Genomic DNA, 27170 nt, shown 5'->3' with positions numbered 1-27170 from the left:
ACTCGCCCAGCAGCAGTCGAGCCTAAGCGGAGGAAGGACCTTAGACTGCCTGTCAAGAGGACTAAGCAGTCTCCGTCTCCTTCACTACTGCGTCTCGTTCGCCGATCGCTTCTCCTTCAGCGATTCGCCGATCTCGTTCGTCATCTAGAAGGACGTTACATCAGGACGCTTTTGAGGACGCTCTGTACGAGGACGTTTCGGCAGGAACGTTCGGCAAGACGCTCGTCAGGACGCTTGTCAAGACGCTCGTCAGGACGCTTGGCAGGAAGCTAGGTAGGACGTTCGTCAGGACGCTTGGCAGGGACGTTCGTCCAGGACGCTCCCTGGAGCTCTCCAGGACGCTCTCCAGGACGCTAGACAGGAACGCTTGGCAGGAAGCTCGCCAGGACGTTCAGGCCTCCTTTCAAGACGTTTTTTTTGGGGTTTGGGGATTCTGATCAAGAAGTCTACCCCCCACCCCCAGACGCTATTTTACGCGCTCAGGCACGTATGCCAGCGAAGAGATGTAAGGACGCTTCTCGGGCAGGTGAGACTGCCGCGGAAGGCGCTGAGGACGCTGTCCTCCTCAGGACGCTCTACCATCAACGAGCAGTAAGCGTCATAAAGAAGACAGCCGAAATAAGGCTGCATCTAGCAAGGATAGGGGTCCTTTGATCTTGCCAAGACCCGCCATTAGGACGCCTTCTCCTGACAGACGTTTTCTCTCTTCCGTTTAGAGAAGAAGGGAACTAGTAGTTCGGCTGAATCGGGGTGAAGAGGAACCTGCTACAGCCCTTTTCTATCTCGGACTATAAAAGTCCTAGTACGACTCTTGCGTTCTTCTTTTGAGGACAAATTTCAGCCCGCAGCTCCCAGTCTCCTCCTTTCACAGTTTTCTTTTTTCTTTCATCGAAAACTGGTAAAATCCCGGAGTTTTGTAGAGATGAAAACTTCTCTATCAACGAAACGTGCTTTTAAGAAGCTCCAGGATTGGATGATAAGAAGGAGGGACCAAGGCAAGACGACTTTCGCCTTGCCTCCTACTAGACTTAGTGGAAAAGGGGGCATTTGGTATAGAACCAAAGATGAAGTGGGAGTTCGTATCCCTTCTTCGGCTCAGGGAGATTTCTCCAGCCTTGTGGACTTACAGAGGAGGTCGCTTTTACCCTCTGCTAAGGTAACTTGGACCGCGTCGGAGACTGACCATCATTTGAAAGGTCTGCTCAGGACGCTGGAAGTCTTCAACTTCCTTGACTGGTGTTTGGGAGTTCTGGATATGCAAGCGAGAAGCCCAGAATCTCTTAGTCTGGGGGAGCTGTCCAGCGTGTTAGCATGTATGGACAAAGCCGTCAGGGATGGTTCGGAGGAGCTCGTATCTCACTTTGGAACAGCTTTGTTAAAAAAGAGAGCTTTGCTGTGCAACTTCACAGCTCGTTCTCGGTGACGCCAGCTCAGAAAGCGGATTTGTTGTTTTCGCCTCTTTCGAACCATCTCTTCCCCCAGACTTTGGTAAAGGACCTGACGAACAGCTTACAAGAGAAGGCTACTCGGGACCTTTTGGCCCAGTCTACAAGACGGTCAGCCGTACCTTCAACCTCTTCGGCTGCAGTTCGTCCGCCGCCAAGAAAGAAAGTAAAGCCCTTTCGTGGGGCTCCCCCCCTCGAGAGCAGCTCCTCGAGGGAGAGGGTTTCACGAGGAAGAGCTTCTTTTAAGCCAAAGCCTTCCAAGTGAAAAGCATGTCCTTCAGACACCAGTCGGAGCCAGACTGAAGTATTTTGCGGGAGCGTGGAGAGAGAGAGACACGGACTCTTGGTCCCTCAAGATCGTGGAGCAGGGTACATCAAGATCCCCTTTTTAGATCTTCCTCCTCTTTTCTACGACTCCAGAGACCTTTCTCCATCCTATCAAGGAGAAAAGAAGAAAGTCTTGTTCGATCTCCTTCAGCAGATGATCGACAAAAGAGCGGTGGAACAAGTCGCGGACCTGGGGGTCTCCAGGTTTTTACAACAGAATCTTCCTAGTACCAAAGCAGTCGTCAGGTTGGCGTCCCGTTCTAGATGTAAGCAGGCTCAATCTTTTTCGTGGAAAAGATCAAATTCACGATGGAGACGCCTCATTCTGTTCTGGGAGCGTTGAGACCGGGCGACTGGATGGTATCCTTAGACTTGCAGGACGCGTACTTCCACATCCCGATCCACCCTCTTTCAAGAAAGTATCTAAGATTTGTCTTGAACAACAAAGTATGGCAGTTCAGAGCTACAGAGCTATGTGCTCGGACTGACCACGGCTCCGATGGTGTTCACAGTAGTGATGAAGAACGTAGCGAGGTGGCTACACTCTTCGGGAATAAGAGTTTCCCTATACCTCGACGACTGGCTGATCAGCGTCGTCGAGAGAGAAGTGTCTGAAGGACTTGCAGTTCACTTTAGCCTTAGCGAAGTCCCTGGGACTTCTGGTCAACCTCGAAAGTCGCATCTGACCCCAACACAGTCCATCGTGTATCTGGGGATTCAGATGGATTCAGTGGCTTTTCGAGCGTTTCCGTCCCAGGAACGTCAGCGGCTAGGCTTAGAAAAGATCTCAGCCTTTCTAAGGAAAGAGACTTGCTCGGCGGAGGGAATGGATGAGTCTGCTGGGGACCATTTCCTCGCTGGAAAGGTTTGTTTCCTTGGGAAGACTGCACATCAGGCCTCTCCAATTCTTCTTTGGCAGACGAGTGGAAGGCCCAAAGACGATCTCAATGCAGTATTGAGATATCGATTCCAATCAAGAAACCACCTAAGATGGTGGTTGGACCCTCAGAAGCTTCAAAGAGGGCGTGTCCCTAAGTCTTTTGAAGACCCGACCTAGTGTTGTTTTTCAGACGCTTCCATCACAGGATGGGGAGCAACACTAGGGGGGAAGGAAGTGTCAGGCTCCTGGAGAGGGGAACAGGTTAGCCTGGCTTATCTAAATGTCAAAGAACTAGCAGCAGTATTTCTGTCCCTGCAGTTCTTCGAAAAGAGTTTGGAGGGACAAAGATTGTTCAGATAAACTCGGACAATACCACAGCACTCGCTTATTTAAAAAAAACCAGGAGGAACACACTCCAGAACGTTGTACTCCCCTAGCGAGAGATTTCTGCTTTTTTGTGGGCAAAAAGGAAAGAGGTAACGATCCTGACGAGATTCATTGCAGGAGTGCAAAACGTCAGGGCAGACCTTCTCAGTCGTCGGGACCAGTCCTTCCGACGGAATGGACCTTGCACGAGGACGTTTGTCGAGACCTGTGGACGCTGTGGGGACGTCCACTGGTCGACTTATTCGCAACGTCAAGGAACAAGAGACTTCCTCTTTACTGGCTCCCCCCCGGTCCTGGATCCAGAAGCAATCGCGCGTAGACGCTTTGCTTTGGAATTGGACGGGCCTAGACCTATATGCCTTCCCACCATTCAAGATTCTGGGGGAAGTCATGAGGAAGTTTTGCGGCCTCGGAAGGGACGAAGGTTAACCCTGATCGCTCCGATGTGGCCAGCGAGAGAATGGTTCACAGAGGTCTGTCTTCCCTGTAAAGGCCCCCCCCAGTTTCCAAGGACATTGCCCCTGGAGGAAAGATCTACTCAAACAGCCTCACTTCGAAAGGTTTCACCAAAACCTCTTCCGCTCTGAGTCTGACTGCGTTCAGACTATCGAAAAGTTGGCCAGAGCGAGAGGTTTTTCGAAAGCAGCTGCGAGAGCAATCGCACATGCGAGACGTGCTTCCACAAGAGCTGTTTACCAATCGAAGTGGGCTTCCTTCAGGGCATGGTGTAAAAAGGAGGGAGTTTCCTCTTCTCGACCTCTGTGAACCAGATAGCTGATTTTCTGCTATTTCTCAGAAATGTGCAGAAATTAGCGTCCCTACCATCATAAGGGATATAAAAGCATGTTGTCAGCGGTTTTTAGGCACAGAGGCCTAGACCTGTCTGACAACAAGGATATTCATGACCTTTTGAAGTCTTTCGAGACCTCGAAGGTTCCTCAAATGAGACCTCCATCATGGAATCTGGATGTAGTCCTGAAAATTACCTTATGTCGAACACTTTCGAAACCGCTTCAGACAGCGTCTCTTCGAAACCTGACAAGGAAGGCTCTTTTCCTAACTTCTCTTGCGACAGCTAAGAGAGTTAGTGAAATTCAAGCGTTTAGCAAGTTAATGGGCTTCAAAGGGGACAATGCTGTCTGCTCGTTGAACCCATCTTTCTTGGCGAAGAATGAAAATCCTTAGAACCCTTGGCCGAAGACTTTCGAGATCAAGGGTATGTCAAGTCTGGTGGGCCAAGAACCAGAGAGAGTCCTTTGCCCGGTAAGGGCTCTCAAGTTCTACGTGCATAGAACTAAAGAGGTAAGAGGTCCCTCAGGTAACCTCTGGTGCTCTGTGAAGAGGCCAGAGTTACCTTTATCGAAGAATGCTGTGGCTTTCTTTCTAAGGGACACCATTCGGGAGGCTCATTCATCTTTCCAGAAGACTGATTTGAGCCTCTTCCGAGTAAAAGCGCACGAAGTACGAGCCGTCGCTACCATCTCTTGCTTCCAAAGAACATGTCAATCAAGGACATCCTTGATTGCACCTTTTGGAGGAGCAACTCCGTCTTCGCCTCACATTACCTAAGGGATGTGAGAACGATCTATGACGATTGTAATGCACTGTGGGGCCATACGTTTCTGCGGACACAGTATTGGGGTCCGGAAGTAGCTCTTTTCCCTATTCCTTAGTTAGGTTTAAGTTAGGTTAGGTTGTTGTGTTTTTAGGTTGTGGTGAGTCTTATGTGAAGATCTCCCATCCTTTAGTTAGTCTTAAGGGGTTTTTTGTGTATAGTTGGTCAGGTGGTGGTCAGTTGCTTCGTTGCCCTCATTTGTATGGCCTCGATGATCTTGTCACGCTGAGGTCTCGCACCCGTTGACAGATCATCCAGAGCGCACCAGCACTACAGGTCTCCACCTGGCTGGCAACTCTGTGATTAAGCAAAAGCAGCCTTACGTGACAGTAATCACATAGTTCTAACTTTGCAAACAGGTAAGGAACCAAGATGTTTATATCATCTACTTAATTTAAGTTTCCCAAAAAATCCTATTCTGTCTTTTCCCACCATCCGAAGGTGTGATTCAGCTATATATATATCTGTCAGGTAAGTGGCATGAACAAAATGTTATTGTTATTATACAATTAAGTTTGTTCATACTTACCTGGCAGATATATATAATTAAAGTGCCCGCCCTCCTCCCCTCAGGAGACAGAGGCATTAATAAAAAATATGAATAGAAAATGGGAATGGTTCCTGATATCCGCCTCCCAGCGGCGGAATGGGTACTACCACCTGGCCGCCCACTGCTGTGCCGCGAGTTTTGAAATTTCTGTCGGACGTCAGAAAAATACAGCTATATATATATCTGCCAGGTAAGTATGAACAAACTTAATTGTATAATAACAATAACATAATTTTACTTTAGTGTTTAATTTATCTTTTATTGGTGGTTGTTTTATTGGTTGATTGTCAGAGGAATAGGGAACCCTCTTGCAATTCATAGATTATAACAGTACTAACATTGTCAGGTGATCGGGATTGGCTTCAGTGCTCCTTGTGATTACTTATAGTAACCTTAACTCTGTCATGTAAGAGGGCGAGTCTCCATTGATATGACAAAAGGTCAAGGCTCTAACCATGTAAGTGGGGTCAGCCCCGCCCATTGGTACGATCCAGAATAGGCTCTGTCGCGTAAGCGGGCTAGCCCCCATTGACAGGATCCAAAGAGTTATTCAGCCATAGGTCCATACCTCGCTGAAACTCTTGAGGCAGGCAGACTCATCGACAGTAGTCATGAAGTCTTCAGCCCAATCAGGTAGGAACTATGGATTATTTTATCCAAGAACATATGTTGTTTTTTCCCTGTTTTTTAATGTATTTAGTTTAAGTATTATTATTTTGTTTTTAGCTGTCTCTTACCCGCCACCAAGGGTACCAATCAGCTAAGTATATATCTGATGGGTAAGTTTTCATGTACAAAAATGATATTGTTAAGATACAATAAAGTTTTGTACATACTTACCTGGCAGATATATACGATTAATGGCCCACCCATCCTCCCCTCAGGAGACAGGTGGAAGAGAAATTATGGCTTAGAAAACGGGAATGGTTCCAGACCCCGCCACCCAGCGGCGGGAATGGTGGATCACCTGACCTACCTGTCGCGTGTGCCGCGAGTTTTGAAATTCTGTCGGGACGACCGAGTCTATAGCTAAGTATATATCTGCCAGGTAAGCATGTACAAAACTTTATTGTATCTTAACAATATCATTTTACGCATTATTTAGTTTAACTTTACTTTGTTAATTCAAAATGTTAATATAATTCATGTCTATTATCCCTTTTTTGCAACCAAATTAACCCCGAAAGTTACAGATATTTCTCAAATAGATACAAGCAGACGGGAAAATGATTCATCGTTGCCAATCTAGTGGAGCTTCATACATATGCCGATACAGTTACAAACTGTTTCCATGAATTCTAGTTGTCATAGTAATGCAATAATGATAAAATTGTTCTAATATGTATATATACTACAAACAGATACGCTAATTTCACTTATTTCCCCGGTTTTGTGTAAGTCTTATACCTAGTTTGGAGGGTAAACACATAACAATTGGCAACACTGATAAACAATAGAAGAGCACGAACAATGCCGTAGGTACTGTTCACTGCAAAACTGTTGATATTTGAGTCAGGAATCTATTTTCTTTTTCAACAATGAATATTTGCAAATTAATAATCATGAATATGTAAAAAATGTATGCAATTGATGACCTTATACTGCTGTTTAATTATTTATTTAAATAATTATCTAGTGCACGCTTCTTCTTCTTCTTCTTCTACCAAAAAATTGTAGTTTCCTTGGATAAGTCGTGGTTGGAAGTAATTTTTTAAAGATTTTTGTGAAGAAAGTGCCCTAGCGTCTATGGGTACAAGTGGTGTGCGGATTTAGCACATGGAATGGGAAGTTTATGGACACAAATCTTCAATCTTCTAAATATTCGTAGTTGTAAGTAAAAATTTCGTAAGCATCATTGAGGTGTGTGTGCACTGCGTAGAGCCAGACTTTCATTAACCTCTGTTTGATTTTAAAATATGACCTTAATTTCTAACTTTGGAGAAAATACTTCGAAAGGATAGTAGAGGCCTCGAGCCCTTGCTCTCACCACCAACAACTCATGAGTCGTGCCCATCTCCGGTGTCAGGGTGTGTTAAAGTACTTTTTCGGAGGGTGGCTCCACACACGGTGGAAACTGGATCCGCTAGTCCAGTAATTTTTTAAAGATTTTTGTGAAGAAAGTGCCCTAGCGTCTATGGGTACAAGTGGTGTGCGGATTTAGCACATGGAATGGGAAGTTTATGGACACAAATCTTCAATCTTCTAAATATTCGTAGTTGTAAGTAAAAATTTCGTAAGCATCATTGAGGTGTGTGTGCACTGCGTAGAGCCAGACTTTCATTAACCTCTGTTTGATTTTAAAATATGACCTTAATTTCTAACTTTGGAGAAAATACTTCGAAAGGATAGTAGAGGTCTCGAGCCCTTGCTCTCACCACCAACAACTCATGAGTCGGGCCCATCTCCGGTGTCAGGGTGTGTTAAAGTACTTTTTCGGAGGGTGGCTCCACACACGGTGGAAACTGGATCCGCTAGTCCAGTCGGTTGTTCCCCCTATCCTTTCGAAGTAAGTATTTTCTCCAAAGTTAGAAATTAAGGTCATATTTTAAGATTAAACAGAGGATAATGAAAATCTACCAATGCGCAGTGCAAACATACCTCCATGACGCTTTCAAAATTTTTACTTATAACACCAACAATTTAGAAGATTGACACCATCTCGATGTTTGCGGAGTCGCTTCTGTCGATAAACTTTCCATTCCACGTGTTAAATTCGCATACCACTTTTACCCGTAGACTTTGGGGTACTTTCTTCACAACAACCGTCAACAACGACACCAACCACAGCTTATCCAAGGAAACTACAATGTTTTGATAGAAGAAGAAGAAGAAGAAGCGTGTGCTAGATAATTATTTAAATAAATAGTTAAACAGCAGTATAAGGTCATGATTGCATACAATTTTTACATATTCATGATTATTAATTTGAAAATATTAGTTGTTGAAAAAGTAACTCAAATATCAATAGTTTTGCTGTGAACAGTACCTACGGCGTTGTTCGTGCACTTCTATTGTTTATCAGTGTTGCCAATTGGTATGTGTTTACCCTCCTAACTTGGGTATAAGACTTACACAAAACCGGGGAAATAAGTGAAATTAGCGTATCTATTTGTAGTATATATACATATTAGAGCAATTTTATCATTATTACATTACTATGACAACTAGAATTCATGGAAACAGTTTGTAAATGCAACGGCGTATGTGTGAAGCTCCACTAAATTGGCAACAATGATGTCGCTTTGCCATCGTCTGCTCATATCTACTTTAGAAATATCTGTAATTTTTGGGGGTTAATTTGGTTGCAAAAAGGGGATAACAGACATGAATTAAATAAACATTTTGAAGTAACAAAGTAAAGTTAAACTAAATAATGAGTAAAGTAAACAATTAAGGGAATAAAGCTTTGCACCTCATAAACCTTGTACTAGTCGTGTGCTGCCCGCAACTGTGTTTGTGGAGTGAGTGCTTAGGAACCAAGAACAGCAATGTAGTTCTAGTGTAATTTGGAGTGAATTAAGACCAAAACATGTATAATTATAATCAAATAAGCACTGTGGAGTTTCAGTTGTGATGGCAGTAAGGATAAAACCACCGATTACAAGGTGAAAATGAATTTCAGTTCATGACCCCGGGAATAAGTTTCACACTTTCACTAATATAGGTAGGCAACAAAATGTTGTTTTATTGTGCTGATTACAACTGCAATCTTGAGTAAGAGCAATAAACGTTACATATATATTCTAACATTGTTCAAATGAGTGCTGGGAAGGATGGGAAAGGTGTTGATCCTTTGCGGTTACGAACTGCACCTCAGTTGGTGGACGCCATATTGGATTTCGAAATTGCCTTGAAAACATATTTAACGAAGACCTCACATTTTGGGTTGTATGGCGCTTTCATATATCACATTATGTTGACGAAACTTCAATCTTTTGCATGATATGCTTAAAGATGTAATTGTATTCTTGTTTCACCAATTAAATATCGAGTGAATAAGGCTGATCCATGCGATGACGATGGATCCACTGCGGTGTTTCCCCCTAGTAGGTATGAAGTATTCAATCTACCTAGTAGGCTACTATCTATACACTAAGTAGCCTACTAGACTATTTTTAAAAGTGAGAGCCTGTTTGGAGTTGTTTACAGTTTCACGGACCAATTTCCAGGGCTGCACAACAACCAAATCCATCTGCACAGGTAAGTAGCCTAGTCCCTTCGACCAACTTGGGGGGTCCAGGGGGGTGAAGCCCCTCAGGCAAGTCAGGTCACGCGCCCTAAGTCAGGTTGGTTAGGTTGGTATGTTTGGTTAGGTCACAACCATTGTTACCATACAGGGGGGTTGCCCCCCAGCCAAGTTAGGGCACAAGCCCTAAGTCAGGTTAGGTTGGTTCGTTTGGTTAGGTCACAACCATTGTTTGATGTTGTTTTGGTCTCACCGCCATTTTCGTTGTGTGTGTGTTCTTCCGCAGATTTTCTTGTCCGACCTCACCGCCATGTAGCTGTAGAATTGGACATGAAAATTGGCCGAAGGAAAGGTTGGCCCGTGAAACTGTAGCCACTCCCATGTTTGGTCAGACGGAGTTAGCAGCATGGTAAATACTGGTAGGCTAATGCTATGATGAGTTCACAGTAGATCTAGCCTATCTTATATAGTAATTGTTCTGTGTCAGGTACTATGCTACCAAGGGTGACATAACGCACATCTCTCCTGAAACGTGGCCACCTTCCCGAAAAAGTACTTGAATCCTTTGCCATGACTGGCCATGAGCATCTGTCAAGAGTTATGGCCAATCCAGGCAGTACACCGGGACCTCTACTCTCCTCTCGAAGTAAGAGCAGTACAAACTTATAGCCATGACGCTCTCAAAATTTTTACTCAAAACACTTTAAATGTAGACGATTGATGCCATCTCGGTGTTTGCTGAGTCACTTGAAAAAACAAACTGCCCATTGTTCCGATACGTAATACAAACCCTCGGTCCTTTAACAATAGGAAGGTAACTAGCGGCAGCTGGGACGGTCGTAAGCTTCGAACAAGGGGAGAACGGTAGTTAACTGCTTGTCCGATCGTGCGCGCGCCCGCGCGCCCGAGAGGTGAAGAATCACTTTTGCTTTCGGCCGCGGGTGTGAAGGACGTGTTCGTCATCGCTCTCTGCCCGCTTCATCGTCGTATGCTTTGTTTATATTGTGTTTTCTACTAATGGTTTGTTTGACTTGAAAATGAAACTGTAAGTACACTGTTTTCATTTTCATTACTTAATTATGAACCAACATGGAGCTATCGCCGTAGATGCGGCGATTTCCTCTCTTTTCATGAATTGAACCCTTGAATTATGTCTCGGTGCCGACGCTCGCGCCGAGTCATGTATTTGGGCGAAAGTGTGTAATTGAAAAATGTAAGTACTTTTTTCATTATATTTTTGCCCTGTGCGTTCGTTACCGAGAGCGTGATTGCGCTCGGCACGAACCTTTTATTTTGTATGATAAAATGCAATGAAAGTGGATTCGCAATGCAGTATTCTTTTCATTTTCATTTATTTATTTGCATAATTTAATTTGGATCAATTTCGCTCTTACCCGGGAATTGATCCTTACGATTATTTTCTGTGAAAGTGAAATCGCAAGTGCAGTATTCTGTTTCATTTTCATATATATTTTATGATAGCATCATATTATTTGGATCAAGTTTCCGTTCTTACCCGGGATTTGATCTTTTCCCCTTAAGTTCTATGAAGTGAATCGCAAGGGCAGTATTCTGTTTCATTTTCATATTACTTTTCACTGCTGTGCGGGGGTAGGGGAAGCGAAGGTCTGCCAGGAAGTCGTCGGAAAGCTCTCCCGCGACTCCCTTGGTATCCGATTCTTCGTCTTCCTTCCTGCCCCCCGCTCAGCTTCTTCGTTGTATTTTGTATTTGGGGTCTTCCTTGCGTTCAGGGTGGGGCATGTCTCCCCCCCCACCCCGTGCGTGAGGGAACCCCTCTTACTAATCTGTCTGTGCTACCGCAGGTGCTACATCCGGGGGAGACGACCTTGGACAGGTATGGACCACTGCGGCTGCAGGGCGTGCCTAGCATCCACGATCTGCTGCAGCGTCTAGCGAGGTCTGGGGCGGTGACCTTGGAGTGGTCTCCACTACAACCTTCACGGCCGCTTATGCTGCTTCCCCCCGCTGGTCTACACTCCCCATGCTGTGTCGGTGACGCCGTCTGCCGCTTCTAGGGCCGGTCGCCGCCGTACCGAGGAGGGATATGCCGCCGCCGCCTGTGTTTTCTTCGTGTTGCCTGCCCCAGACTTCCGCTGTTCCAGCAGCTCGCCCCTAGACCGGCCGCCAGTACCAGGTTCCCGCTGGCTGCCGATGATTCTACGAGGCGATGGCTGGGCCTGCCGTACCTGTCGCTGATGTGGTTCCCGCTACTGGCTTGGCTGTCCCTTCTGTGTTTACCGCTGCCGCTGTTCCTGCCGCTCCTGAGCTGGTTGCTGTTCCTGTCGCTCCTGGTTCCTGCGCCTGTCCATGCTGGTCCTGCCCGAATGGTGTGTCTTTCCCCAGTCCCAGGTCCTTCCGGACAGGTGCAGTCGGGCCGTGTTGCTTCGGCAATAGGCCCGACTCCGGCTCTGGATGGAGGACCTGACGACTGTCCTGCGTGAGCTGACGAAGAAGAGGAAGGTGTCATCTTCGTCTTCGTCTGCTGCTGCCTTCTTCCCTTCGACTTCTAAGGCCCATAAGCCGAAGAAGAAGAAGGCTGCCTCTCCCCCCTAAGAAGTCTCCTTCGGGAACTTCTAAGGGCCCATCCCACCTCGGTGGGACGGGGGGTCCTTGCTGGTCCTCCTGCTCCTTCGGGAGCGGGGCCCGTCTCCCCTTCCGTAAGGAAGAGATAGACGGGGACCAGAGGAGTATCGGTTAGCTCTGGTACTTCCTCGCCTGGTGCTAGCGGCGATGCCGCTACGCCAGGTTCCGGCTCGGTCTCTCGTTCGCGGGAGATCCCGAGTGTACGCTCTCCCTCGGGAGACCGTGCAGCCAAAGTTTCGGCGCCAGAGTTCGCTCGGCGCCAAGACCACGGCACGGAGCAGAAGGCTGGCGAGAACCGCTCAGGTGACTCTCGCCAGGCCAGCGGCCGTCTCGCAGCGATCAGATGGTAACCGGATTTCCCCCTAAGAAGACTCCTTCGGGAACTTCGAAGGGCTCGTCACACTCCGGTGTGACGGGGGGGTTCTTCTGCTGGTCCTCCTGTTCCTTCGGGAACGGGGCCCGTCTCCCCTTCTGAGAAGAAGAAGAAGACGGGGACCAAGGGGTATGCTGGCTACCGCTGGTACACCCTCGCCTGGTCTTGGCAGCTCTGCTGCTAAGCCAGGTACCGGCTCGGTTTCTCGTCCGCGAGAAGTTCCGAGTGTACGGTCTCCTTCGGGTGACCGTGCAGCCAAAGTTAAGACGCCTGAGTTCGCTCAGCGTCATGACCGAGGCACGGAGCAGAAGACTGTCGAGAGCCGCTCAGGTGACTCTCGCCAGGCCAGCGGCCGCTCTCGCAGCGACCAGCCGGTACCCCTCGGGTGGACGTGACGGTCTCTGACCGGCCACGGGTTGAGGCTGGGAAGAGGTCCCCCAGGTTCCCGTCGACCGACGGTACCAGCCTCGGCTGGTACCAGCGGTTTGACGTGCCGCGAGGACGCTCACCGGTCTCACCGCGAAAGTGAGCTCTGCAGGTCACCTGACCGCCGCTCCCACAGGGACCGGGCGGATACGATGACCAGCAGCAGCTCGTCTGACGCACGGGACCGGGGTCGACGTGCTCAGTCGAGCCGCTCGCCACAGGTGAGCGGCACGGCCAGGCCTGCAGATCGATCCCCACCGCGGGTTGGTGATCGGCTGCAGCCCCCCACGTACGCTGGTCCTGCCAGCGAGCGGAGGGGGGGGGGGGGGGAGCGTCAGGTCTGTCTCTCCACTACCTTCAACTTCCTCGGGCTACACCGGGAAGAGCGAGGTAGCTAGGAGTGATCGTGAGAGGTGCGCCGCTCACGATCCCGTCACGACGCCGCACGTGCCACGTATGGTCTTAGGACCAACCAGGACGTACGCGCAAGTGATTGGAGGCGACCGTCAGGGGGGGGAGGGGGTAGCGTCTATTCTGTCTCTCCGATACCTTCAACTTCCTCGGCATACGCCAGGAAGAGCGAGGTATATAGGAGTGATCGTGAGAGATGCGCCGCTCACGATCCCGTCACGACGCCGCACGTGCCAGGTATGGTCTTAGGACCAGCCAGGACGTACGCGCAAGTGATTGGAGGCAACCGTCAGGGATCTGTTGCTGGTCCTTCTTCTGAAGGAGGAGGGTCTTGGGAGCTGCTCTTGTTGGAGGGACTGGATGGTCCTACTCCTCTAAGACGCTGTAACTTCCGAGATTCAGAGTAACTTTGCCAGGTTATTGCACTGATTCGTCAGCACAACGACCTGGGGGAAGGATCGCCGCTCCCACCAGCAGAGCCCATGTCTCTGCTCGAGTCGTTTTGGGGCCCGAGAGGGAACCCAAACCGACGGTGGGTTTGCCGCGATCGGAGCTTGCCGATTCTGTCTTGAACCAGAGTCTCTCGTCTCCGGACAAGAAGGCTCTCTCAGTTCTGGCCGGTCGATCAAGCTACTTCCACCTCCTCTACTGCGACAGCGGCGTTTCTACGTGTCTTCGGACACCGTATTTAAATACTCCTTCGGTCCTCCTGAGAGGTTTCGACCTCGACGAGGACTGGAATGAGTCGGAGGACGGTATCGGCTCTCTCCTGTCAGGTGTCGATCAGCCCCACCCAGACGACGTTCACAGTGGCGGCAGACCCTTACCTACAGTGAGAGTTCGTAACCCTCCTCGGGAAAAACGTTTTCTCCTGACGATACGTTTTCCCAGACTCTGAGAGGCCATCGCCGCAAGGCGATGGCTGCTCCTTTTCTTCTCCAACTGCTAGTTCCACTGGGAAGGCGAGCGAGTATCCAATTCCTCCCCCATTCCCTCTCTCCTTACGGCTACGAGGGAAAGGGGAGGGATCCTACAGAGATTTCTCTGTAGGATTCCACGCTGGGGACTGCACTACCGGGGGGACCTTCGGGTCCTACCTGACGTAAGCCCCGGTCGTTGAGGAGGGATCCTGCCCCATTCTCGATTTCTACGGGAATCGAGAGGACCACCAGCCGATATCGTTTGACGAATTCGGTGGGGGTTTCGCAGACTGCTTAGATTTCTACAGAATTTCTAGCGCATTCAGAGTGTTAGAGTTTCTTACGATCTCCAAACACTTAGGCGAGACCACGGTCCAAAGTGAGCGAGACGAGAATCCCCGATATGTTACACGATAATCGGGAACCTCGCCTATGCTCGAATTCCTGGAATTTCTAGCATTAGGAAGAAGACTGCTGCTGAAAGAAGACTATCTCACAATAGGCGACCAACCTGGAATAGAGAAGAACGGACGGGAATAATCCAGTTTGGCTTGAACTATCGTCTTAGTATTCTGTTCACCATTGAAGCTTTCCTTCGAGGAAGACTTCTTCACTCTCTTTGATAGAGACCGAAGGTGGTCGATCTCCAATCCTTATTTTGTTTTCTTGAAGGAAAGAATTTAGGATGGAGATCGTTGTTCAGAATCCTACAAATATACTACGTATATTAACCTCGCGACATGATTCTGCTAAGCAGTTGAATGGTCCGAGGGGTAGGCGCATATCCTGGTTATTCTACGGATTGCGACTTAGACGAAAAGTATTCTAATTGAACTGCAACTCGGGGTTGCCTGCAACCTCCCAGGAGTTTCCAGTTTCAATTTTATATACTTATGGTGTTGTCACAACAACACCATTTAAGCTTTTATATTTACCGAAATTCGTTTCGCATAAATATAATTGCTCGAGCATATCTTTTTATGCTCGGTAGTTCTAGCCGAACGCATTCCTTCGTGGAAAGGATTACTTGGCAACTCAGGATGACGAGTCGGCGACAGCTACTGCGTATTGAATTGCCCGAGGCATTTCAGTACCAGCTGCCGCTTTGAGATGGACGGTTGGTTATGTCTTTCTCACCTGCTTTGATTGAATACCAACCGTATCTCTGCCCAACAATCACGGACTTAAGTCTCTGATTAACGGGGATTCTCGCATACATGAATGACCATCTACTGCTGTGACGCTAGTATTCATCGTCTTCGGTATTGCGAGAATTTTAAACAGAGATATCTATTCGACTCTCATCTTTCTGTTTACCGCACGGTAACAGAATTCTGTAATAGTCTCTTGCTGCATCGTATCTCGATAATGCGAATGATTTTTGCGGAATCTGAGTTTGTCCTCAAAATATCCTGTATTCGGAGGTGTGCAATTGTTCATTGTTCACCCCGGATTAGCAGATGTATTGAAAGACATCGCCTACTCCCACACCTGCCAGCTCTACTTCCAAACGTTCAGCCCATGAGAAGCAGTTCTTCAAGCGGCGTCCCCTGTGTTTCATTACTGAAGAACGCCCCGCTTTCATTGCACAACGGACAGCAATGAAATGGCGGTTAGCGTTTTCAGTCATTTGTAAGCACAGGTTTAGAATCTTGAGATTCCTTCTCTCGATTCAGCTGGAAGACGTAGGTTGCATTCATTGCCTACCTTCGTCTTCAACGTCACATAGTGTTGTTTCTCCTTAAGCTGAGATTCAACGTCTATGAGATTTTCTTGCCATCAGGGACCTCGTCTTTTTGAAGGCAATTGACTTTCGCCTTTTGAGCTTATGCATTAAGAGAATCATCGCCGCGCCGTCCGGCATCGGTGACTAACAAATATTTTATTTGTTTGGTCTCTCAGCATAACTCTTTAAAGGGCGAAGGTCACGTGACTTACCCGGATGCTTGGACAACTTGCCTCTACTGATTCCGAACCAGTCAGTCGGCAGCTGTCAGAGCGCCCGAGTCAGTTACGAACTATGCTGTGGACTTAGTTCGGTTGTTCCAGAGCAATCATTACTTCGTCTTAATAGCTTGTCAGTATGAGTACTGTACATAACCAAAGTCGAGAAGAGGGATAGGTCATACGACTATGCCCTTCTTTTCGTCTTAGGTAACTGCATGACTTCTCTTGAGAAGTCAAGCACAAAGGGATGGGGATTTGTGACGCTCGATTTCGTACCGATCTTCGTAGCGAAGACTCGGAACCCTTCGGTAACTGACGATTGGTTCGAGTCCTTCACAATACCCTCCCTAATGGACTTCACCGCCTCCGATACGAAGGCTATGCTGCTTTGTCCTGTGAAGGCGCGACGGTGCTGTCTGAAGAAAACTCGACACCCAGGATGAGTGTGGACGCCTCTTCATCATTCTCTCGCGTTCCGCAAGAACTTCTCCGTGGCGCAGGTAATGAAGGCAGGCGCCTGGTCCAACCGGACTGCATGCACCTCCTCCTACCTTCAGGATATTGCCCACAGTTCCTTGGATCTTTTTCCTTGGGAACCGTGGTGGTTGCTCAACACGTTGTGTAGTTAACCCAGACCTCGCAGGCTGAACAGCATCGAGTCCTGGTGTGACCGTAAGAATGGATGAGGAATGAGAGTGTGACTGGCTCCTCTTCCCATCTTTTTCTTCCCTCTACCTCTGGGTAGAGGGACACGGTCGTCACCCTGCTGGGTAAGGACGAGATGCAGGTGAGCTACTCAATAGAGCACCATCCTATCCCTTTCAGTAGGGATAGGAGTAAATATCCACCACTTCCTCCAACAAGGGGGAGGAAGTGGATGCCAATTTGAGACAACCCATCATTTTATGATTGTCTCTTGCAAACAGGAACAAGTTCTTGCTTGCTGGTACGAAGAGATACGCTTGCCTCTCTCTTAGTACTTGGCCCAGAGGTCTGACCATTGATCCTGCGGTGCACACCCCGATCAATCGGACAGAGGTTTGGATCCCTCCCTTGCTCTTACGACCAGGGAGGCACTCCAGGGTTGGACGAACACCAGTCTGTTCACCAAAAAGACTCAGATTCCTCCCACCAAGAAGTGAGTCTTCCTATTGTTAAAGGACCGAGGGTTTGTATTACGTATCGGAACAAATGACAATTTGTCGAAAATTGCATTTTTCCTAACTATACAAACCTGAGGTCCTTTACATATAGTCCCACCTCATGCCACCCCTCACTCTGCAACTTTTTGCATGGGCCTAAAGCAAAAGTGATTCTTCACCTCTCGGGCGCGCGGGCGCGCGCGCACGATCGGACAAGCAGTTAACTACCGTTCTCCCCTTCCCCTGTTCGAAGCTTACGACCGTCCAGCTGCCGCTAGTTACCTTCCTATTGTTAAAGGACCTCAGGTTTGTATAGTTAGGAAAAATGCAATTTTCGACAAATTGTCATTTTCCTGTGCTAAATCCACAAAACATTTGTACCCACAGATGGTAAACAATGACCCTGTTCGAAATGTAGCCAGGAGAAACTTAGCGAATTCTTGGCGGTGCCAGTACCTATTTTTTTATTACTATTGAAAGTGAAGATTTTGAATACTTAGAATGAGAATTTATGAATTTCCAATACTAATGATATTTTATTCTAATTATAATTTGATATTTCATAATGCAGTTTATAAATTCAATTTGCCATAGCGTTTCGTGGCCTTGCTGTCAGAGGTCGTGATCATCCAGGCCTGGGCCACAACAAAGATTTATCGCCATAAGAAATCAAAAGGCCCAGATTTGAATCGACCATAAAATCGTTAATAGTATAGGGAAGTTAGCATTTAGACCTATGTAGTAAATTGATTACGAAAAATAAGTATTTATATAATCTTATATAAAATATGAGTATGCTCAGTAGTTGTCATTTAATTTTTTGGATAATCAACAAGTATTTTTTGCGTACTGTTGTATAAGTTTATACTTTTCTCAATCAAAATATATATGGTTCTCAATGTTAACTTTCCTCTTGACGATTTTCTAGCTGTTTCAAAGTCAGGGCCATTAATTTCTTATGAAGTGAAAACAGACAAGTGGCCGGAGAGGTGGTGATTGCGTCACACTTCAGGACTCTAGTCCTAGCACACATCATTAAAAGGTATATTTATTTCATCCATAATTATTAATAATTTTAAAGTCAAGATAGTAATATGGACTTAAATCAATGAAATGTGCAAGCAACAAAATACAAAATTTTTGTCATGAATAATTCACTAATGCGTCGTCTGCTCGCAGATATTTTTGGCAGCCAGATGTACAACAAAGCTGAAAAATTGTTCCCACTACGGTTTCACTGTAAACAAACTCACGAATTTCAGGTGGAATTTCGAGTGAATTAAGAACAGAATGTGTATAATTACAATCAAATAAGCACTGTGGAGTTGCAGTTGTGATGTCATTAAGGATAAAACCCCATATTACAGGGTAACAATGCATTTCATTTCAAAACATTCCTAGGAATAAGACATCTCATACTACTTTCACTAGTATAGTATAGGCAACAAAATGTTTTATTGTGGTGGTTACATTTACAGTCTCGAGTAATATTAATAAACATTACATATAAACGCAAACAGCTGTTGAAGATTTAACACGGCAGGTAGGCAGTAACTGCTTGTCCGGTATTCGGGAGTCCCACCCAACTGGATGTAAATATTCCACTTTGCTTTAGGCCCAGGAACAGATTGAGGGGTGTCATGTAAAGGACCTCAGGTTTGTATAGTTAGGAAAAATACAATACTTTAAAAATTTGTGATTTGTTATTACACATTATACAAACCCTCAGTCCTTTACATTCTGCTATGTAATTGCTTAGTGAGTCACTTATGTAAAATTAAGATTTGGTGGAATATTCATGAAAAGTTGTCAAATACATACTACAAACTACAGACATTTTGGGTTGGAAAAGGGCATCACTAAACTTATTCACTCAGTTGGTAAACAAGAATGGCTAAGTGGTTAAGCTCACAGTCTCCCTATTTCCAACCAAAAAAGGCATAAGCCTGAATCCTGGACAGGGTAGCAAGGCTTATCATATACATTGTAGGCTAAAACACTGAGTGTACCTAAAGTGAAGTTATTTGGTTATTTATGGCTATATTTATTTCTAACAACCAAGGTAACACTGGAAAAGGATAAGAGTATTAAGAGTAATGAATTTAGATATTGTTAGCTTTGTTGCTTAAATTTCAGCTTTATATAGATTTAAGGCCCCATTTTTTGTTTCTTTTAATCACTGATGACACTTGAGTAGCCAAAGTATATGTATCAATAAAGGTAACACTTGTTTTTCAGCTCATTAGTGATGCTATTAAATATGGTGACCGACACAGACCTACAATGGAAATGGCAAGTTATTGGTTGGAAGAGAAACAGCTTGTACACAAGTTATTCAAGGTTAGTCAGATATGTCCTTGTACCAGTTTTAATGTGTTATAGGCTTTTAATTTGTTACAAAAACAGAAAAGAGTCACTATAAATTATGGTCAAGTATTGTCTGATGTTTGTTCTCATGAGAGTGCAAACCTTTGTCTCTTTAAGTGGAACCTTGGGCAATAGCTGGGTCTAGTCATTGAAACTGCAACAGTGTAGTTAAATAGCTGCAGTCAAGTGAGAAGATGGGGTTGCACTCACTCACTCACTAAGCAGCATTAATTTTTCTTTTTTTCTGCCAACATGAACATCAGCAGCTAACTTAGCTATGGCAACTCCTTGGTAACCTGTCTCATCTACGAAGAACTTTATACCCTATATGTAGTATATCCATCTACAATCAGCGGTGACTGAAGCCAGCCTTCGATCTTCCAGCACTCCTGTTGAAGAGGGAGAGGAGGATCTCACTCTGTGGCGAGATGACTGGAACCTCATAGTCAGATACATTGAAGGAATGCTTTGTTAATTCTAGACATGCAAACTTGAAAGGAATCTTACCTACACATCAGTGTTCTCAAGATGGGTGCAGATCTTGTTGCATTTTGGGATCAGATGATGGAACACTTGTTTATGCTGATGAACAACAATGCAACCATAGTGTCATATTTGAACAAACAACGAGGGACAGTCTCTCTCTCTCCAGATGAGTGAGGTAATTAAATGCACAAGTGAGCCAGATGCATATGGGGCCTCAAAATGTGTTGACAGGCCAGTCCAATAACCCTGGACAGGTCTTATTGGTCCTTATTTCCACACATAGAAGAGAAGCTATTTGAGCTCGAGGAATCTTGGTGATTGACTTGTTTGCCATGTGGCTAAACAGGAGGTTTTTGGCATTTTGCTTGCCTGTGCCAAAACCCTGGGTTGCATTGGAAATGCCTCCCAAAACTTGCTGAAGTACTGCCAGTCCATGAGTTGCATGTGTTTCATGGCTGGAGACTATCCAGCTTGTCCCATGAGATAGAGGCTTTTCTTGCAGGGTACTGAAAACACATCTATGGTAGGTGTCTACCTGCAAAGGGGTAGGTGTTTTCAGCAGATTGGAAAGTTTCTAGTCTACATCCAACAAGACATGCTCCACTCTGTTTCTGTTTATAAGGGTTACTGTTCACCCATTTCCTAGGTTTTCTGGCCTAAGGGGTTGAAATTCTCTGCCCTAGCACAGGCTTCCATGCTCTTGAGGAACTTTAAACATTTGCCTGCCTGTGAACTTAAGTCTTCAGCATAAGATGTGATACTTAGCCTCTGTACTCACAACCAGGAGCTCTGCAAGCTCATGGTAGGTTATGGACAAATATTACAATCAAGACTGTTTACTAGCCTTAGTATTTAAAAGGAAAGAAGGCAAATTGGAAGGTTTTCCTTAGTAACGGAGGAGCTCCGATGGATGGGATTCCCCTCATTCTTGCTTATTTCAGAGTTCATGCTGAAAAGTTTCTGATGAGAGATACCAGGTTCTCTTGATCCCATCCCTTCAAGACTTTGTAAATGATGATAGAGATGACATGTTTTGTTGTCCACTGAGTTTAAAACGGTCAAATTCCTGATCATTGGCACTTTATAAAATAGATGTATACAGTAGACCCTTGACTCACGAACACAATCCGTTCCTAGACCTTGGTCGTGTTCCAAATTGTTCGTGACTCGGAGCTAATTTCCCCATAAGGTTTAATGGGAATAATATTAATTGGTTCTCGACCCCTACGAACCAATATATATTATGTATATTTTGCCTTATTTTACACAGATAATGTAAAAGTCAGTGTAAAAAACCTTAATATATCTAATAATATAATTTAAAATGGTAAACTAACACTATAAAAACGTTTGTAAAGTGAACACTTACTATGACTGGCGAGACTTCTGGCTTGACGGACAAGAGAAGAGGAGGGTGGTGGGTGGGGAGGAGGTTATTGTGCGGAAGGAGACCCTCCCCCATCCAGGTCGGGGAGATCTCGTTCCGGAGATTCAACTCTTCTAGGTTTTTTTGGTGAACGTTTAATCACAAACTTATCCAATGTCTGTTGCCTTTTCCTTCCTTGCATAACTTTTCTGAAATGGCTCATTAAATTTTCATTGAGCATATTCACGATCCTGTTCGTAACAATTTTGTCCGGATGATACAATTCAAGGAAGCACTGGACATCATTCCACTTTTCCAATGCGGCTTTTATCACATCACTGCTGACATCTGTAACTTCCTCCCCAGCCTCCTCTTCGTCAGTTGATTGCTCCCGAGCAAGTTGCTCCTGCTGCTCTTTGTGGAGTTGAACAAGTTCGTCCGCAGTCAAATCTTCTGAATGTTCAGCGACCAATTCTTCAACATCTTCGTCGTTGACTTGTAGACCCATACTGTTGCCCATGGACACAATTTCTTGCACAATCTCTGCATCGAAGCCCTCAAAGTCACGGACAGTTACGCACTGGGGCCAAAGTTTCCGCCACGCAGAATTTAATGTGCGGTACGTAACTTCAGTCCATGCGTTATCAATGAGGGTTATGCAGTGAAAAACATTAAAGTGCTTCTTCCAAAATTCTTTTAAGGTTAATTTTGTCTCTTCAGTTACACGGAAGCATCTGGAGAAGAGCGCCTTCGTATATAATTTCTTAAAATTGCTAATGACTTGTTGGTCCATGGGCTGGAGAACAGAGGTCGTGTTGGGTGGAAGGAACTTGAACTGAATGAAGTCATGTTCACTGCAGTCAGCCAAGTACGAAGGGTGTGCCGGGGCATTATCCATGATCAGAAGGCACCGCAGGGGTAGCTTGTTCTCTGTTAGGTACTGACTCACGGTCGGCGCAAACACTTCATCAATCCACTCCATAAACAAGTTCCGTGTCACCCATGCTTTTGTATTGGCCCTCCACATTACAGGCAGTCTGGCCTTATTTACGTTGTGCTGCTTAAAGCACGGCGGGTTATTTTGAAATGGTAGACAAGTAGCGGCTTTAGTTTCAAGTCGCCACTTGCGTTTGAGCATAACAAAAGCGTAAGCCTATCCTTCATTGGCTTGTGGCCTGGGAGCGCCTTCTCTTCTTGGGTGATAAATGTCCTGTTGGGCATCTTCTTCCAGAAGAGGCCCGTTTCATCACAATTGAAAATCTGTTGAGCGACGTATCCTTCGGCCTCCACGAACTCGGCAAACTCAGTCACGAATGCCTCCTCAGCAGCAGCCATTGTCCTTGCGCTAGCAGCCTCACCATGCCTAATTACAGAGTGAATTCCAGTTCTTTTCTTGAAGTTATCAAACCACCCTTTACTAGCCTTAAAATCATCTGGCGTGGCACTAGTAGAAGGAGTTTCCTTCAGCAAACTCTGATACACTTGCCGAGCTTTTCTCGCAGATGATCGGCTCGTTTACACTATCACCTGCCATCTGTTTCTCATGTACCCACTTCAAAATTATTTTTTCTGCCTCTTCGAGGGTTTGCGATCTCATCTTGGTTAGTACTGTCACTCCCTTCGCAACATTTGCTTCTTTAATGGCATCCTTGTTTTTCAAAATTGTCGAAATTGTCGACTTGGCCATCTTGTACTCACTTGCGATATCGGTCACGCGAACACCACGTTCAAACTTTTCTATAATTTCTTTCTTTATTTCAATGGTTATCTTCCTCTGCACCCTCTTCTCACCATCACTCTTCACTTTCTTACTTTCACCACCACTCTTCACTTTCTTAGGGCCCATTATGAAGAAAATCACAAGTTTTAGCGCAAAAAATGCTAAGCGAATTGACGAACGTCTTGTACACAATGAGATGAGACAAAGAGCGATGCGTGGGTGACGCCGTGCGTGGGCGGCTGGAGGATGGCTGTTCCCATGGCAACTCAAACGCTCTCACGTGTGCTGGGCGATTTCGCGCATTTTTCAAATGTTTGTGTCTAAAAATTAGTTTGTGAAACAAAGTGAATTGTTATTTTCCAGAAATTTCCAGCATTTTTCAAATGTTCATGTCTCAAAATTAGTTCATGACCCAAACAGAATTTTTATTTTCCGCATTTTTTTTTGTTCGTATCTCAAAGTTAGTTCGTAGGTCAAGGGTGAAATTTTACCTATAATTTTGGTCGGGGATCGAGTTGTACGTGGGTCAATGCGTTCGTGAGTCAAGGGTCTACTGTACATTATAAAATTTTGTTCATTATTACAATGTATGTTACATTTCCAATTTGGTTTTTCTTTTTTGGATTTATTAATTTTTCAAACCAGCAAGCAAAAACATTATCATAAGAAAGCATCTGCCAAAGTCTGTCACTCACAGTGACATCATGTCACTACTGTAAGTACTATAAAAGAGAGAGAGAGATTGGGGGTGGGCAGGCTTCTGGCATTACATTAAGAAACTCTCTTCCACACACTAAAAATAACAATGCTTTTCTGGGTTCGACCTGTGTTCGCCGGTGAAAAGGATCCTGCTACTCACTTTTCTAGTATAAATAGATTCTAAATATACCAGAGAAGAAAGCTAGCATGGTATGCTGAGGTTACTACCCTCGCGCAAGCACCCTAAGGGTGTCAGGTATAAAGTACAAGGCGAGTGGAAGCCACTATTCACAGGTCTTCTGCCAATTAGAGGATTCCTTTCCAAAATCCCTCTCATGGGGAGAGCCGTCACAATGGCTACTCCCTCCCCTCGCTACTGCTACTACTACCCGACCCGAGCACCATCTTCAATCCTGTTGTATATGATGAACTAGCTCCACGCTGTTTTTCTTGCTATCGTGTTTTTGGTGATTAATCGGAGATTAATTCAAGATGGCTTCTTCTGATCTTCCTCCTTCATCGAAGTTGAGTACCCCAATTTCTGTTTTCGTAACTTATACAGTTGCAGTGCTTTCCAAATTGGCCTTCGGCCCTGTAGAAAGGTATTGCAAGGCCGTCGGCTTGCCCGCCATTTCATGAGCATCAGCAAGAACGCGTGGAATTTTGGTACACATGTATTTCGTCTAGATTAAGATAAATCAAAAGATAATGTACCTAATTATGTGTTCATCAGTTATTATTAGAGTTATTGGTTCGTAGAGGTGCTGAACGCGCTCATGACATACCCTGGGGTAAGTCTGTGGTTAGACAAAGGTTGTTCAAAATATACTCCCCCCCCCGCCCCAGCTCAAGAGCGCGTTTGTGCCTATCTCGACATAATATTAGTATCACATGTTTTTGATAGGCTATTAGCAGTCTATCGTATGGTAGGGGCGAGAGAGTTAGAATTTCTTTCTCTCTTCCCAACGTAATTTTGCATGAATTATTTTCTTACAAACCAAATAGATGTAAATATGACAGTAGAATTAATTCACTGAAGAGGTGGAAGAGTTCCCCCCCCCCCCCCCCCCCCCCCACCCCCCAGTCAAGCCTAAGGTATGACTAATAAGGTAGGCTAACTGTCCCTAACCAGTACCCTTTATGCCTCTTCCCCTGATGGAGCTAAAGCGCCAGAGTACTTGGAAGGAATATTATTACATAGTCAGGCGAGTGGTATTTTTAGGTTTGTGGAGGAAGCAGGCTTCCTACAAAAGTTATAACTTTTTATATTAAAGTATAAATGATATCATACTTGAAACTTAAGTGTATATAAGAACATTTTTAATTTTTTTTTTTACCTATTTATTATTTATTTAATTTTTAATTACATAACGGCATATTTCCGGTGTCGATGACCTAAGTTGATGGACGCCATGGTACTATTTTGCATCAATCAATCACCCCCCTCGGGGAGGAAGCAGACGGGGACCATGGACGTACCGGCCACCGCTGGTATCTCCTCTCCCGGTTCTGAAGGTTCCACCTCTGGACTGGGAACCGTCTTGGCCGCCCGCTTGCGAGCGTCACCAAGTGTACGGTCACCTTCGCGTGACCGTTCAGCCAGGGTCCAGACTGCTGAGTTCGCTCACCATGTCAGGACCCAGGCAAGGAGCAAAAGATGGTAGGAGTTGCTCGGGTGACTATCGCCAGACTGGCAATCGCTCTCGCACCGATCGTCCGGTGCCCAGGGTTGACGTGACATTCCCGCGTGTCCATGCACGCAGAGACCGGTGGAGGCGGGCCATCCAGCCCTCTTTTAGTTAATCCTTTTCTTTCAGAGAGGTTTCGGCCTCAACGAGGACTTTGAAGAGTCGGAGTACGGCATCGGCTGTCGCCGTTCAGGTACACGCTCAGCCCCACCTAGACGACGGTCGCGTTCGTGCGACCGACCAGTCTCGGGGGTGGCAGACGCTTCACCTGCCAGGTAAGAGTTTCGTAGCCCTCCTCAAGGAAGCGTTCTCTCCACTGCTGCTCCCGCAGGTCCCTCCGGACAGGTGCAGTTGGGCCGTGTTGCTACCGCAACTGCCCCAACTCCGACCTGGATGGAGGACCTGTCGGTTGTCCTGAGGAAACTGGCGAAGAGGAAGTCCAGGAAGAAGAGGAGAGTGTCGCCGCCGTCTTCTGCCGCCTCTTCCCCTTCAACTTCCGAGGCCCCCGAGCCGAAGAAGAAGAAGGTAGCCTCCTCCCCCCTAAGAAGTCTCGCTCAGAGACCTCTAAGGGTCTGTCCCACTCCGGTGGGACAGTTGGGGCTTCCGCTGGTCCTCCTGTTCCTTCGGGAACGGGGCCTGTCTCTCCTTCCGCAAAGAAGAAGAAGACTGGGATCGGAGGGGTAACGGCTAACACCGGTATCTCCTCTCCTGGCGCCAGGGACCGTCTCGGCCGCTCGTTTGCGAGAGGTACCGAGTGTACGGTCGCCCGCGGGTGACCGTGCAGCCAGGGTCCAGGCAGCCGATCCTGCTTGCCGCCAGGACCCGGGCACGGAGCGGAAGACTGGTGGCAGTCGCTCAGGCGACTCCCGCCAGGCCAGCAATCGCTCTCGCGGCGATCTGCCGGTTCCCAGGGTTGACGTGACGTTCCCACCAGACCGTTCATGTAGTGTGGCTGGGAAGAGGTTCCCCCCCTGGCCACCGGATCCAGCCTCGCCTGGACCTGGTTCAACCTCGCCTGGACCTGGCCAAGCCTCGCCTGGACTTGGTCCAGCTTCGCCTGGACCTGGTCCAGCCTCACCTGGGTGCATCGAGAGGATGGTGCTCGCTCTCACCGCGTTAGTGGACACTACCAGTTACCCGACCGTCGCTCCCACGACTGGTAGCAGCTCCCCTGACGCACGAGACAGACGCTACCATCCTCGGTCCAGCACTTTTCCGGAAGGAGACCGCTGGTCCAGACCTGCAGTCCTCCCAGCCTACCGGTTCGGCTGGTAGGCAGGGGAGGAGCGCGCGTAGCAGCTCTCCTGACGCAAGAGACCGACGCTCCGTCTTTGGTCCAGTGTTTCTCCGCAAGAAACCACTGGTCCAGACCTGCAGCTCGATCGCCAGTGAGGGTTGGTGATTGCCTACAGTCCTCCCAGCCTACCAGTTCTGCTGGTAGGCAGGGGAGGAGCTCTTGTAGCAGTTCCCCTGACGCAAGAGACTGACGCTCCGTTCCTTGGTCCAGCGTTTCTCCGCAAGAAGACTGCTGGTCCAGACCTGCAGCTCGATCGCCACCGTGGGTTGGTGATCGCACGCAGTCCTCCCAGCCTACTGGTTCTGATAGTAGGCAGGGTAGGAGCGTCAGGTCT

General features: G+C 46.7%; 1 protein-coding gene across 1 annotated transcript in view; it reads left to right on the top strand.

Annotated features, from left to right (window-relative positions):
* LOC135212703 (large ribosomal subunit protein bL17m-like) overlaps window positions 1–27170 on the top strand; it is a 55955-nt gene that overhangs the window by 11377 nt on the left and 17408 nt on the right. The window contains exon 2 of the mRNA XM_064246394.1: window positions 19452–19553. Coding sequence (XP_064102464.1) covers window positions 19452–19553 — 102 coding nt within the window. The remainder of the gene's footprint in view (window positions 1–19451; window positions 19554–27170) is intronic.

This window comes from Macrobrachium nipponense, chromosome 41 (assembly GCF_015104395.2).
Source record: "Macrobrachium nipponense isolate FS-2020 chromosome 41, ASM1510439v2, whole genome shotgun sequence".
NCBI lineage: Eukaryota > Metazoa > Arthropoda > Malacostraca > Decapoda > Palaemonidae > Macrobrachium > Macrobrachium nipponense.
Note: the sequence above shows the minus strand (reverse complement) of the source record. Positions and strands in the feature narration are given on the sequence as shown.